Genomic DNA, 16,360 nt, shown 5'->3' with positions numbered 1-16,360 from the left:
GCTGCAGCTGCCAAAAAAGCCAACACAGTGCTAGGCTGCATTAACAGAGGGATAGAATCAAGATCAAGTGAAGTACTAATACCACTTTACAATGCTTTGGTAAGGCCACACCTGGAATACTGCATCCAATTTTGGTCACCACGATGTAAAAAAGATGTCGAGACTCTAGAAAGGGTACAGAGAAGAGCAACAAAGATGATTAGGGGGCTGGAGGCTAAAACATATAGGGAACGGTTGCTGGAATTGGGTATGTGTAGTCTAATGAAGAGAAGGGTGAGGGGTGACATGATAGCAGTGTTCCAATATCTCAGGGGCTACCACAAAGAAGAGGGAGTCAAGCTATTCTCCAAAGCACCTGAAAGCAGGACAAGAAGCAACGGATGGAAACTAGTCAAGGAGAGAAGCAACCTAGAACTAAAGAGAAACTTCCTGACAGTTAGAACAATTAACCAGTGGAACAACCTGCCTCCAGAGGTGGTGAATGCTCCAACACTGGAGGTTTTTAAGAAGAGACTGGACAGCCATTTGCCTGAAATGGTATATGGTTTCCTGCCTGAGCAGGGGGTTGGACTAGATGACCTCCAAGGTCCAACTTTATTATTATTATTATTATTATTATTATTATTATTATTATTATTATTATTATTATTATTATTATTATTATTATGGATTTGAACATTCTCATCCAGTCCATATATTCTCATGATTTTAGGTTTCTCCATTTCATCATCATCATCATCTTAATCTAGATTTGTACTGCACTCTGCCTTTCCTTCTGAAGCTTAAAGGCAGCTTATGTAGACACCCTCTTCTTTTTGTTGTTTTTGTATTGCAGTCACCCATTAGTGGTGAAAATATACAGGTAGTCCTCAACTTACCACCTTTCATTTAGTGACCGTCCAAAGTTATAACACTGTGAAAGGTGACTTATGACCATTTTTCACACTTGCAGCATCCCGGTGGTCATGTGATCACAATTCAAGCGCCTGATAATTGGCTTGTATTTATGACAGTTGCCGTATCCCAGGGTCATGCGATGAACTTTTGCAAACCTCTGACAAGCAAAGTCAATGGGGAAGCCAGATGCATTTGACAACCGTCTTACTAACTTAACAACTGCAGTGGTCACTTAACAACTGTGGCAAGAAAGATTGTAAAACGGGGCAAAATTCACTTAACAACTTGTCTTGCTTAGCAGCAGAAATTTTGGGCTCAATTGTGGTCATAATCTACAACTACCTGTACCTGTACTACAGTACTATCATCCTTTACAAGTTGCTGAATAATTTATTAAGGCTTTCCATCATTGTGTCTGTATTAGATGTATAGATTTGTACAACACTAACTGTGGACCCACAGCCTTGGTAAGTTTCCGGCACCCATAAAAAGCACTTCAGGTGTTTTGATCTTCATATCTATGTATACATCTATTCCCTCCATTCCCCTCACTAGCATGACTTTATATTATTACCGTACTCAGAACTTACTCAGTGAACTAGCCATAATATTTTCTTTCTTTCCCATCTCATAAATCAGACTATGAAACCCGTTCCTTAGTCCTGTTCTAGACAGAGTACAATTTCAAAGGCACTGAATCCCTACTCCTGAAATTAATTCTGAAAAAAAGCCTATTCTCAGAATTATGTGTGTGATTGGAATGAACAAGCCGGTTTTAATATATTTGTGAATCAGCTGCAGCTTTCATAAGTGTCTGTACAAATGTGCAGCATATGCATGGCTCCCGACCCACCATTATCACCAATAGTGCTTGAGGTTAGAAAAGTTGCCTAGATCAAGCACAGGTATAAACTCGAGCGGAACAGGAGGACACTTATGTTTTTGCATTCACAAAACACCTTTTTAGATATGAATAGGAAAGGAATTCATGAATTGAGTGAAACTGATGCTACTGGTAGAAAATGATTCCTTTTCATCTTTGGAGAAATTTTATCTCATGCTTTGGCAGTCAGCGGACTAATTCAAGAGTATTGGCTCTCCACAATGGTCATATCTGTTGCAGAAATACATTAAGATGCAAATGGGTCATTGGATACAGCCATGAAAACAAACAAATGGATCTTCAAGCAAATCTTACTAGAGTTCTCAGAAGAACACAAATGACCATGCTTGAACTACTTTGGACACATTGCGCAAAGACCTAGTTCTCTGGAGAAGGCACTAATGCTGGGAACAAGCGGCAGCAAGGTAGCTGGACTCAATTACAGTAGCGATGGCTGCACCATTGGAAGACCTGAAAAATCAGATTAGGGACAGATCACTAAAGGGGAAAAAATCTTTCTAGGTGGACACATCTCTTCCTTTCTGTGCAAGAAACTAAAAAAAAGGTATGTTACATTATATACGGAAAAAATTGCAGACTAAGTGTGTACATATAAATGCAAGTCTGCATGTTTCTATTAAAATGTAAGAACAAAAACTAACCAGGGAGAGAATGTATTGGGTTGTCATTACAGAGGCTATTTGGTGGGCAAGTTTTTGGAAGCTGATAAAAGACGTTTAGTTAATGAATTTTAAACTTGGAGAAGAGTGCAGTTGAACAGAAGGTGACATGGATATTGTTGTATGAACGACTACAGAGTAAAAACAAATTCCCTTTAATTGTTTTCTTTGGTGCATCTGTGTGTCTCTTAAGAGAAATCTGGAAAATTTAACACAGATAATATATCACAAATCTTTCCTGTAGGCCCCTTTCCCTGCTTTTTTATAGTAATCCAAGTTCTCTGTTTCCTGTCAATTCCAGTTTAAAGCCTTTTGAACACTAATCACTCCTTTGTCTGAGCAGCAGAATTATATTTTTTGCAACTGCTCACTTACATTAAATGTATTAATATCGGTGAAGCTCTATCGGCAATGGAAGTAACTGGAATGCCAGCCAAAGCATTGGCTACTTTTAGCTCTAGAAGACCAAGACCTGTGACCTGCACAAGTCAATTAATTAACTTCTTTTTCATATGAAAAAGAATGCTTGCAGCATTCTCAGTTGTCCTTTGCTCTGTGCACATTGTAATGTTCCCATAACAGAAGTTCACAGCTACTTAGATAGTCCCTGGCAAGCAAAGTGTCAGATTTGTAAGAATTCAAGTTCATATCTTTCCAGGCATGGAAGACTCCAGGGCTTAAATTAGAAACCTTCTGGGTTTGAATTGAATCAGTCTGGTAAGTTACTTGGGTCTCCAGCCTCTGTGTCTAGTATGCAAAATCCACTCTCGTGATTGATTGGCAGCGGTATGAAATTTGTGGATTGATCATGTCTGATACTTCTGCCCTTGCCTGTTCAACTTGCCTGTTACACTATAGATTTGATTGTTTTCTTCCAAACCAGTATAAAGACATATGCACCACTCTGGCACCCCCAAAATCAATTGAGCCTTTCAAGTGTTCCTGTCAAGTCTTTGGGGGGGGGGAAGGGAGGGGGAATTATTTTTAACATTCAATAAAAATACTTAAACAGCCACTTGCTACAACAACAGCACTCCCTTTCTTGTTGTTAATCCTCACATTTCTCTAAACAAACAAACAAAACTGATAATGACATATGTCGGGGAGAGGGGATAATATCCCTGGAAATACACCTGTTTCCAGCATTGGGAAGATACCGAAATCATCCATTTATGTATTGTGCATAGAGGTTTTTTTGCAAGGAAAATACGTATGCTTAATAAACAAAATCTGTTGTTCTGCATATCATTTCCAAGTTTTTTTTTTAAAAAAAAGGTATACCAGATTAGTTCTAAATGAAATTAAGCCACCTGATATTTAATCTTTCCACATTTCCAATGCTTTCTTTGGGAAGGAGTGAGGTTGGCTGAAAGCTGAAGCAGTGCAGCAGGAATTTCCTGACAGTGAGAAAAATTAACCAGTGGAACGGCTTGCCTTCAGAGGTTGCAGGTGCTCCATCACTGGGAGTTTTTAAGGAGACATGGGATAGCCATTTGCCTGAAATAGTGTAGGTTCTTCTGCTTGAGCAGGGGGTTGGATTAGAAGATTTACAAGGTCTCTTCCAACTCTTATTATTCTGTAATTCTTTAATGTATATCCCATTTGTCCTTGGTCCAGCTTTCCAAGGCCTGTCCTTGCAGTTCTCATTGTGATCATTTGGTAGCCCTAGAACAATAGGGATAGCAATAGCACTAAAACTTACCGGTATATGCCACTTGACAGTGATTTATAGCCCTCTCTAAGAGGTTTACAGATTCAACATATTGCCCCCAACAATCTGGGTCCTCATTTTACTGACCTCAGAAGGATGGAAGGTTTAGTCAATCTTGAGCCAGTCAGAATCGAACTGCTGGCAGTTGGCAGAATTAGCCTGCGATATTGTATTCTGACCACTGCGCCACCATAGCAAGGGCTTAGGTATGAGACGTGATACCAGGGGACTGGACGCTAAAACATATAAGGAATGGCTGCTGGAATTGGGTATGTCTAGTTTAATGAAGAGAAGGACGAGGGGGAACATGATAGCAGTGTTCCAATAGCTCAGGGGCTGCCACAAAGAAGAGGGAGTCAAGCTATTCTCCAAAGCGCCTGAAGGCAGGACAAGAAGCAACGGATGGAAACTAATCAAGGAGGGAAGCAACCTAGAACTAAGGAGAAACTTCCTGACAGACAAAACAATTAACCAGTGGAACAACCTGCCTCCAGAAGCTGTGAATGCTCCAACATTGGAAGTTTTTAAGAAAAGACTAGACACCCATTTGTCCAAAGTGGTATAGGGTTTCCTGCCTGAGCAGGGGGTTGGGCTAGATGACTTCAAGGTCCCTTCCAACTTTGTTGTTGTTGTTGTTGTTGTTGTTGTTGTTATTATTATTATTATTATTATTATTATTATTATTATTATTATTATTATTATTATTATTATTATTATTGATGAGAGATTTTAAGTTGGAAAAAGTGCTATTGCAGGTGTGAACTTGTGCCAGGACACATGTGGCCTATTCCTGGCCTTAGATTGTCAGTCCTCAAATACTTCATTTAAAAAAAAGAATTATAGACAATCTGTTGTTGCCTTTTGTTCTAAAGAAATCTGGCTATAAATAATTGATGGGTCATTTCTTAACTTTAACAGGGAATTGTCAAAATGTTTATTCGTGTATTCTACCCGATTCTATAATAGCTTTGTTCCCTATGCCGTCCGTCTGGTAAACTCGCAAGATTCATTTTTCTTGCCATGTATTTATTTATTTTTTATTTTTATTACATTTATATCCCGCCCTTCTCCGAAGACTCAGGGCGGCTTACAAGCTTAGCAGTAGCCTTCATTCTATGTATATGCCTGCTTGTTAAGGCTTTCACACACACCCCAAGTGGCATTATTACAAAGTCAGCTTATTGCCCCCAACAATCTGGGTCCTCAAAATGTACTGTACATGTATACATAATCCAAACTAGACTATGTTGTTTCTTTGTGTCATGTAATATATGTGGGTATATGCATAATTCTGTATTTATTTATTTATTTATTTATTTATTTATTTTTGTCATATTTATGTAGTGTATATTGGAGGTGGCGATCCTTTGAGAGCTGTATGCAACGAAATTTCATTTTAATGCATGCCGATTAGTGTACATTCAAAATGACAATAGTTATTATTCTATTCTATTCTAGTTCATGGAATCAAAAATTCAGAAATTGCTGGGTCCATTCCTGATTCTTTCAGACAATGGTATGAGATAGATGAGAATCACCCAAACATCCTTTCCGCAGCATCCATATTGCTCAAGAGTTCAGCCATTTATCAGTAAATGAAGATGATTCTGATTTTCTTTTCTTTCCAGAACACTGTGAGATCCCTTTGCACAAAACTGTCATACCTGTGAAATAAAGTATACACTTCAAACGTTTTACCACCTTGAAGTTGACACTCTTTTATTTGTTGCCATTTCCCAAAAGTCTGTGAGGACAATGCAAGCAATAAAATAGAAAGGACACCTCACTGCAAATTGCCGTCTGTGGGGTCTTGAAAAAGCTTAAACCCTTTTAACATTGTGTTTTCTGCATGGGTATACACCTATTCATGTGCTGTTTGTGGGTTCTGAATTAGTCCCACATGAAAAAGAGGAATTTAATCCCCCAGGACCCAAATGGTTATTGTTTTATGACAAATAGAATACCAGGAACTAAAGCAGAGAAAGAGTCGAGGATTTATTTATTTGGCTCGGGGTTTTTGTTTTTTTGTTTTTCGATTCAAATGAATACAAATAATGCGGTTCAAAGTATATTTGAAAAGTATGTTGGAAAACAGGAGTGCACCTTTGAAGTAAAAAAAAAAAAGAATCCCATTCGTTACACAGAAAATGAAGCTTCCAATTTTACATAGCAAATAAAATGGGCTTTCTTCTTTCCCTCTTCTTCAGCCCCTACCCACCACCCTTTACACACTCTATCTTAAAAGCCTAGTACAGTCTTTAAAATGCTAAGAAGCCAGCTGGGAATAAAGGAAGCAAAGCAGCTTAGAGAAATCCTAGATGGACTCTAAGCTCTTGTTGATATGGTTACTAAATGGCTCAGGTAGGCGCAAATATGGCAAAGGGATCAGAACTGTGTCATTGTGGATAATATGGCACAGAATGCTAGGTGTGGAGGAGAGCGGGTGTGCCAGCTTGGAAAATACGAATTTAGTTCCCTGATGTGTGTAATAATAATCCTGTACAATCCTTATGCCTCTATATTTATGCCTCCGTTCCCTTTACCCATAAAATATGTACAGCGATAGCACTGCTCTCTTAGAAGGGGAATAAATCTTAACAAGAGAGTCACGCAATTACTAGGCATGCATTTGGCCTTGGGTTTTTATTTGCTTGTTTCAGAAGATGTCAGGACTTAACTTTACTCGTGGTAAAGAAAAGCCATTGCATCCAGCCACAGGAAAAGATCTTAGAGCCAGTGCCATAAGCAATAATACTTCTCTGTGAAAATCTAGCATCTTTCCCTGTTGCTGTCCCTCTGCCCCAGGCAAATTCACGGATCTTCATAATTAGGCAAGCTCCCCCGCCCCCCCGCCCCCCAAAAAAGCATTGGAAATAAGTTGAAGTAATATTTCTTCCTTATTTTTTCCCTTCTCAAGTTTTTATTCTGCCACAAGAGTCAGAGGGTGACTAATAAAAATGTGTTCATTGGTAACTTTTGTGAATTAAAAAATAAATTAGGGGGAAATCAACATAACACCTCTCTAGGTATCAAGCTTCACTTGAGGGTCATCACTCTTCAGAATTATTTTTTTTATATTGAAATCAGGTTATGAAACCAAAGCAAGCAACAACAGACCACAGAGAAATTCATGTTCTTGGCAGTCTGTTTTATAATCAGGTTTAATTTCTTTACTCTATACATATCCATAGGTTGGATTGAATTTAAACAGCTTCCGGGAATGCATAGGGAGGGAGGGTTACCTAGTTACTTTAATTACTAAATACAGTACCATATCTGGCATTAATTTGAATGGCTAGTCAACTAAAAAATAATAGAGGATGTCCATCTCACTATTGCATTGTCCAAACCACAGATCACGGAGTCCTTGGCTCATCTTATTTTCTGATCCTAAAGTATGTGCTAAAAATAGATGGCCATATTCTAGAGTAGTTATTTTCCCATCTGAGCAGCTGCAGTGGCCAGAAAGAAACTTATTTTTCCACTCATGGATGGGAAAAGCATATTAATACAACATTTAATAAGATGCTATAGTTTTGCGGATTATATTTTAATTATTTTTATTTTTAAAATATGTAAATCATAATTATGCCTGATTCATAATTTATTACTCTGACTAGTGCATATCAATACAAATGAGAAACAATCAAAACCAAATTAAAATATGCTTTAAATCCAATATTACAAAGCACAGTCACGCATGTAGCCAAGGCCGGGCATTACAAGCGCTCATTCTCACTGAGCAAAAGCATTCAATTACTATCTTGGTCCAATGGGAGGAAAGCCAGCTCTTTACCCCAGTGCACAGGAGAAAAGCCAGTTTTATAGGCACGGTCTAATAATGGCAAAGGAAAATATGCTCTCAAGCAATCAGAGCAGAGAAGATTGGGTGAACATTTTTAAACTTCCATGTCGGTAAAGAAATGTGTATTCAGAAGTGTTCAGTGTTCCCCTCTTGGGAGATACAGTCATGATAAACCTAAGGATTCTGCAACTGACTTGGTGATCTAATTTTTGGATTGATTTTAATTTTAATTTAATTCTATTTTTGTTCCTCCTTTGTTGACAAGATTGTTTGGCCTTATTACCTGGCTGGATGGCAGTAGAAAGCTGACTTTGACTGATCTTAAAAAGTTATGCCTAGTCAGTCGTTGTCCCTCTTGCATGAAGGACCATCAGCAAATACGAGGATTGCAGGTTAGATTTAGGAAGGAAAAGATAGCCTGGGAAAAATGCTATGGGAAGTTGTGTTTGAACTGTTGCCAAGCAAAGATGTGTCCACATGGTCCCTAGGAAATGCCATCAGTGGGAAAGGGTCTTTAACCTTTACTTTTTGGATCACAGCACAAAAGACAACAAGAACTAAACACACAGTTAAGGTCTGTAGTACTTGTGACGCAAAAAGCAAAGCTATCTACTTTAGTCTAAAAGAAAAAAACCAAAGACCAAAGATAGGAAGTAACTATTAGAGCAACAAAAAAATATAAACAAGTAGAAACTTAGCTTCTGGATTCTCAAGAGTTCCTCTTCAAGTAACCCAAGGGGCAGGCAGGGAAAGAGGGTGGAACCAATCTTTATATATTGCCAAAGGTTGTCTATGTAGGTGATCTAGATGATAGATAGATGATAGATAGATAGATAGATAGATAGATAGATAGATAGATAGATAGATAGATAGATAGATAGATAGATAGATAGATAGATAGATGATAGATAGATAGATAATAGAGAGAGAGAGACAGACAGACAGACAGAATATTGTATATCTGTAGTTGATTCCTAGGATCACAGATTAAGCATAACAGTGAATGCCATCCATAAATTAAGTATCAAATTGTTCTGGGTTGAACAGCAATGAGCATGAATCAAGTATGAAAAGGCAAGGATTTCTGCCTGACAACCAAATGCAGATTAGTCCTCACTATCATGTTTCATATATCTACCTACAATTGCAAAAGTTGGACCATGAAAGAACTAGACGGGGAAAATTGACTTGTTAGAGCTGCAATGTTGGAGAAGGCTCCAGAGCTTTCCTTGGACAGCAAAAGTGACAGGCAAACAAGTAGTGAAGCATATAAAACCAGACATATCACAAAAAGGCAGGATCACAAAATTCTACCTTACTTATTTTGGCCATGTCACACATCCATCTCCCTGGAAAAGGTAGTTATGCTTGGAATCAACTGCTAAACTTGTAAGCCACCCTGAGTCTTCGGAGAAGGGTGGGATATAAATGGAATTAAAATAAAAAATAATAATAATAATAAAAAATAAATGAATGGTCAGCGGTAAAAGGAAACGAGGCTGCCAAAAAACCACAGTTGCTAGACACCATCAAAGCCAACACCAGCCAGAACACAAAACAATTGAAAGGAGCCATACAAGACTGGAAAATATGCAGAGCGCTGGTCCATAGAATCGCAGAGAATTAGATAGGATCAAGGCTTTTTTTCTCATAGAACGCTCAGAACGGAGTTCCGGCACCTTTTTTGGATGGAACCTTGTAGGGTAGGCAAGGCGGGTTGTATGACATGTGTGAGTTCCGGCACCTTTTTCTTTTACAAAAAAAAGCACTGGATAGGATTGTGCAGATAGTATCAGCAGTTTAGACTTGCCATCAGTTTCTAAAAGGGGATTACAAATTGATTTAATTAGCCTTTGCTAGGGCTGCTCCTATTAGATTACTTTTAAAAGTTAGAGACAAAGATGGAAGAGAAGATCCAGTTTTCAACAAATAAAGCCTGTTTCTCAGATCTATGCAAGCTTAAGTAAAATGCACAGATTTTTTACTCAGATAGATGTAAGTGGAAACCTAGCACTATTTTTATTTCCAAAGCTTGAGTGGTGTTCTAAATAAAAAAGTCGAAGTCAAATTATTAAGTGACCAACCTTGTTGAAAAAGCACACAAGAATGTTTTCCCCTTGTTAATTACTTATTGAAAATAGTCTAATTTACTGCCGTTTATCTTGCCAATGTTACCAGAATAGGAGAGTGGTAGTTTTCATGGCAAAACATTTATCTTCAGCTTTGGTTTAAAAATATGGAATCATTCCATATCATATTTATTTATTTATTTATTTATTTATTTATTTATTTATTTATTTATTTATTTATTTATTTGATTTGATTTGATTTGATTTGATTTGATTTGTATACCGCCCTTCTCCCTAAGGACTCAGGGCGGTGAACAGTGACATAAATATCAAAATGTACAAATACAGATATTGAAAACAAATTAAACCCTAATGCTCAAATGCAGAAGATAAGTTACCTTAAAATAATAATTACAACAGAACCCGTCAGACCAGACCGGATTGCTCAAACAGATAGGTTTTTAGGTCGCGTCGGAAGGAGCGAAGGTCGGGAGCCATCCGGAGCTCAACCGGTAAACGGTTCCATAGGTCAGGCGCGCCCACAGAGAACGCCCTCCCCCTGGGGGTCACCAGACGGCATTCTCCGAACGGCGGAACCCTTAGGAGGGCTTCTCTGTGGGAGCGCACTGGGCGGAGGGAAGTTGACGCTGGAAGCAGGTGATTCCTAAGGTACTTCGGACCCATGCCATGTAGGGCTTTGAAAACCATTACCAGCACCTTGAATCTTACTCAGAGGACAACTGGGAGCCAATGCAGCTCACGGAGTAGAGGTGTAACATGGGAGTATCGGGAGACTCCCAACACAACTCTCGCGGCTGCATTCTGTACCTTAGCAAATGCACAGTGCATCATGTTGCACCTCTCTTTTCATTAAATGAAGCAGATTTAATACATAGTAATGATTGAACTTAGCTGATGTACTGTACTTTTATAGGAATAGCTGTTAACTGCTGCCAATGCAAATACATTAGGCCTTTAACATCTAAGTTCACATTAGCAATCATTAAGCCTAGTAGAATTTTAGCACCAGACGTTTCTCATTACCTTAGCCTCACCAGTTTTCAGGGAAGCCAGTAATTAGGAAGAAACAACTACTGTATATATATGTAAAAGAAAAGTTTTGTAAAGGTTCAATGGATGTTTGCTTTGGTTATCTGCAATTTGGAGTGGTCTAGACAGCTTCTGTAGACATGTGTTACTCTGTAGTTTCTTCAGGGTAAATATAGGCAGTCTTGGAAATTCTGGTCCCAATTGAGGTTATAAGTTGAAGGCTACCTGTATTTACCCAAATACTATTATTAAAGATGTCTTATTGAAGTCTATATAATTGTCTATATAAGGTTTCCTGCCTCAGCAGGGGGTTGGACTATCCAAGGTCCCTTCCAACTTTATTATTATTGTTATTGTTTGTTTGTCTTGCTTCCTTGACCTTGCTCATCTGTGTGCAACTTCTAGGGCACAGGTGTCAAACCCACCACGTCATGTGACGTGTCGCGACGTATCACGACTCTTTTTGCATTGCTGGCAATGGGGTGGGCACGGCTTTGGTATGATGAAACTGGCCCGCGGGCTGTTCTAGGGCTATCCACTCACCAATATCTCTCAGAGGCTTACAGAAGATTAAAACAAGTATAAACAAATAACAGAAAATCTTAATGATTTGACTCACAGCAAAACTACATGTTACCTTGCCTATTATCTCAACATGATTTGAGTCCAATTCTGAATGGACCTAGAAGACAAATCTATAATCTTCACTTAAATATATTTTCTCAATACATTTTCTCAATATATTTTCTACAATACATGGAGATACCTAGAGAGTTAAAGTGTCGGGGCATTAATACAAAATAGAGATTATTTTTTTAAAAAAATATATCTTTTTTTCCCCCAGAAGATTGTAAAATAAAGCTCATCCCATTATAATCTACTTCGTTCCTTCTGGCTGTCTCATGATTTTTGCCTGGAATCATCTGTGAGAAAGTACATGGCATCACTCTCTCTGGGAGAAAGTCTCTGTATGTGTTTTTAAATGTTAATAGCAGACACAGCCCCCTTCCCCAATTCAGACAGCCCCCTTTCACTCAGGAGGACAGCATAACCCTTTCTCCCATACTGTTTTTACAATTAAAATAACCCTATCCCAAAAGCTGTCATTTCTCCCTCAAGGCAAAACATTCAGGTATCCTACTGGTTCCTATATATTTTACCCTGTAGAGCAAAGAACAGCTTCAGGGGTGGGATAATTTTCATCAAGAAAATAGAGGGAAAACAGTAACCTCCATTTCTCACAGTTGATACCAATCTTTGGGCATGTTTGTGTATGTCCGTGTGCTACTAGCCTACAAGGATACACACACACACACACACACAATTACTTGTTACCAATTTTAAAACTAGCAAAAATCTTATTTACAAACGGTGAACAACATGTAACCCACAATTAAACTGGCCCTGTGTCATGTACAGCTTTAAAGGTGACGCTTTACATATATGTTACACTAAATAGGTCTAGATTTCTCCACTGTAGTAAAACATGTTTCAGAAAAGATATTTACACATAACAAAAGACAGACAGTTTCAGAATTGGCATATATCTTTTCATTCATAGACCGACATAAATTAGATGGACAGGCTACTTGTCCGATCCAATATTGAGGATCTTACATGTGGTGAAGAATGCACAGGTTTAACACATTTTCCTTTATCATTTCAGACGATGTTTCCCCATATTTCAAGACAGAGCCAGTGCGCACTCAAGTTCATCTAGAGGGAAATCGTTTGGTGCTGACCTGCATGGCAGAAGGAAGTTGGCCCCTGGAATTCAAATGGCTCCATGACAACAGAGAGTTAACCAAGTTCTCACTGGAATACAGGTATGTCAAAAATTGTCAGGAATTTCTGCAGTGAACATCCCTGTAGCTGCTTGTCATTTACTCCCTCGGGACCTATATTATCTGCACCTTCAGATTTGCTCATCGGGTCATCCTGGATTTCTAATCAATTTATCTTCTTACGTAGTATCTAAAAAGATTAGTGGAGAAGTGGATTCCATGCTATTTCTTCCATACAAAGAATAATGCTAAATAGATAAGGGTTTTTGTCATAGTCTAGAATGCTAACAGTGACAAAAGCAGACAATTAAATGAGTGGGTTGGACTTGTATCAATTGTGAAAGCCAAAATGAGAAGAATTTCTTCAGGCGAGCTATATTGAGCCCTTATTCGGCAAGATTAATTTTGCCTATCTCACAAGCTAAAAAGAATTTCCTGTCCTATGTACAAACTGTTAATCAAGAATCACTCAGTCTACATAGTTCTCCTTCTATCCCTTGAAGCAATCAAGGAAAGTAATTTTGACACCAAGTTTATTAAGCCACTTTATTTACTTATGAAAGTTGGCTCCTTATCTCTAGATTCTGCTTTCTTAATACTGATTTGAAAACAAGAGTCCTGGGGGGGGGGGAAACACCCTTGAAGAAGATGGATATAAACCATTTTTCCACAGGGGGATAATCTTTTAAATGGGTAGATTGCGCAGCTTCAGCTTCTCAGGGCTTTAATGTCCAGTCTGTTTTGTTACTGATGGGGTAGACATAATTAATATTTCACAATCAGATAACTTACTTTCAAACAGAACCTCCCTTCCTTCTCTTATTCCTTGTATTCTACCATGTCACCAAGGATCTTTTGTACAAAGAACAAAAGATGCCTTTAACTAAATTGGTTTGCAGAGGGTATCCTGCATTAGTAGTTTAAAACTGAAACAAATTGCATACGAAATCAGCACACCAGAAATCCTGACTGGTTATGCGCTATAAAGTCTGTGTCTACTCCTGTCGTATAGATCTTCTTCATATAAATTTCTCCATAAAAAGATTCTCTGTCCTAACCCTGATCCTTCAAATCTTCGCAGAGGACTTCACATAATATGTCAAAATATGATGATTTTAGTCTGGCTATTTGTACGTTGAGTGAGGACTCTGAATAGATTTGTTCTATGTTTCATTTGTTCATTTTCTTAGCTATCCAAGATAATCTCAGAAGTCGTCTTAGGCTCCAGCAGCAAAGTTCAAAAGGATCACTACTCTTTCTGTGTTCCTCCAACATCCGATGTGTCCTTCCATAGAGTATCATAGGAAAAAACATTGTCTGCATGATTCAGATCTTTGTAGACACAAGCACATCTTCACACATCAGAATATTTTCTGAGGCCAAGTTGTTGACTGTTATAATGTAGTGGGTCCGACGCAAGGAAGAGACGCCAGCCGGAGTACGTGTTCAGCTCTTTATTGTGGGGGGGTGCGTACTGGAGAACAAGGGCTCCTTATATACCTAGCCAGGCAGGCGGCCAGCCAATGGGGTTGGCCCTAGGTTTCCCGCCGAAACTAGGTTTCCCGCCAAAACCGTCCAGGCCACGCCCCCTGGTGGCTGTTGCTATGCAGATGCCTGCACCTGGATACATAACATCTGTGATGCAGTTCTTGACTACAGGTCCCTTCATTGTTGAGAGTCGATCCTAAAAGATAGAAGCTATTCACCACTTTGTTATTGTCGGTGTCAGTTGTAAGGGTTCTAGTTGCTGCATCTTTTGTCACTGGTTTGGCTTCTTTATATTTTAACTTAGTCTCATTCTTTCACTGTACTCCTTGACTTTCATTACACAAGAACTTGTACATTTTCATTTGCAGCTATCAGAGCTCTATCGTCATCATAGTGGAAGTTTTTTTCCTCCAGTTCTAAACCATGATCATTTTCTTCCAATCCAGGTTCCTTAATATATAAGATGTATTAAAAGTTAGAGCAATCACAATATGTTTTATTAATTAATGCTTTTTTTCAGGGAAATTTTTACTGTACTCGTGGACATTCAAAGTTCATTAAGGAAGTGTTTAAAAGTAAATAAGAACCAGTTTCAACATTTAATATAATTTATGTAATAAACTGCCTATGAGATGACTTTTGGTACACCCTATACATTATTTGAGGGACGCAGTGGCTCAGTGGGTTAGGATGCTGAGCTTGTCGATCAGAAGGTCGGCAGTTTGGCGGGTCGAATCCCGAGTGCCGTGTAACAACAGAGTGAGCGCCTGTTACTTGTCCCAGCTTCTGCCAACCTAGCAGTTCGAAAGCACGTAAAAGTGCAAGAAGAAAAATAGGGACCACTACGGTGGGAAGGTAACAGCGTTCCGTGCCGGCCACATGACCACGAAGACCTCCTCGGACAAGCGCTGGCTCTTCGGCTTTGAAACGGAGATGAGCACCGGCCCCTAGAGTTGGAAATGACTAGCATGCGTGTGGGGGAATCTTTACCTTTACCTATACATTATTCTACATATAGTATATGTTGAATACATACGGTTAAAGAATACAGTCTTTTCCTACTCCTTTGCCAACCTAGAGCCAGTCTGTTTCACCATATTTGGCCTGTATAAATTTCCCATGAGGATAATGAGATGTTCTGGGATTCCCATTTTCATAAGCACATTCAACAGCTTGACAGGGTTGCACAATTAAACCCTTTCTATATTCAATGAAGCACATAGTGATTTTTTTTTGCTATTCTTTGGCTTTCTCTATTATCCCAACATGCATCAGTAATAATGTATTTTGGTTTTTTAATCTGTGTTAGATAATCTTAAACCTTACCCTGCTACCATAGTATGTGAGATTATGGATATTGTACAATAATTTGCACGTTCTGTCAAATCTCCCATCTTTGGTATTGTTACAAAGACTGACAGCTTCCAATTTGTTGGCCAGGGTGTTGGCTTTGTTCTGCAGCTTTAGCTTGATTTGGAGTTTGCACATGAACAGTTTGTGATCTGTTCCACATCTCAGCCCCTGGCAATGTCTTTCCTGCTTTAAATGAGCTTTTCCTCCTTCTTCTACCAATATTATTATCTGTTTGACTTCTGTTTTGTTCTGTCTGGTGATGTTCATGCATATTGATGTCATTTAGTTGTTGGAAGATTATCTTACAAATAAGGAAATTTGGACTGGCAGAAAGTGATGTCTTTTTTTTAACCTCATTTCAGATTCCTAAGCTATACAGTGAAACAATATATTTTGCTTTCATGTTCTGTTGACTTCAGATTGAACTTGACCATCAAACTCCTCTTCTGCATCAGTGGTTAGAGCATAAACTTGGGTAATTGATATATTAAAGGCTTGTTTGAAAAGTTTAATTGATATTATCTGGTCATTGACTTGATTGTGCCCAAGGACTATCCTTTCTATCTTCTTCCTGATTATGAATACAATGCTGTTTTTTCTTTGTTTTTCATGTCCTGTGTAGTATGATCTTCTGTTCGAA

General features: G+C 38.6%; 1 protein-coding gene across 1 annotated transcript in view; it reads left to right on the top strand.

Moving 5' to 3' along the window:
• Positions 1-16,360, top strand: part of SDK2 (sidekick cell adhesion molecule 2) — a gene marked incomplete at both ends in the record, with an annotated part of 415,888 nt that overhangs the window by 235,362 nt on the left and 164,166 nt on the right. The window contains one exon of the mRNA XM_081321147.1: positions 12,762-12,921. Coding sequence (XP_081177273.1) covers positions 12,762-12,921 — 160 coding nt within the window. The remainder of the gene's footprint in view (positions 1-12,761; positions 12,922-16,360) is intronic.

The sequence above is a fragment of the Vipera berus genome, assembly GCF_964194415.1.
Source record: "Vipera berus genome assembly, chromosome: 2".
NCBI lineage: Eukaryota > Metazoa > Chordata > Lepidosauria > Squamata > Viperidae > Vipera > Vipera berus.
This window is presented reverse-complemented; position numbering and strand designations above follow the sequence as displayed.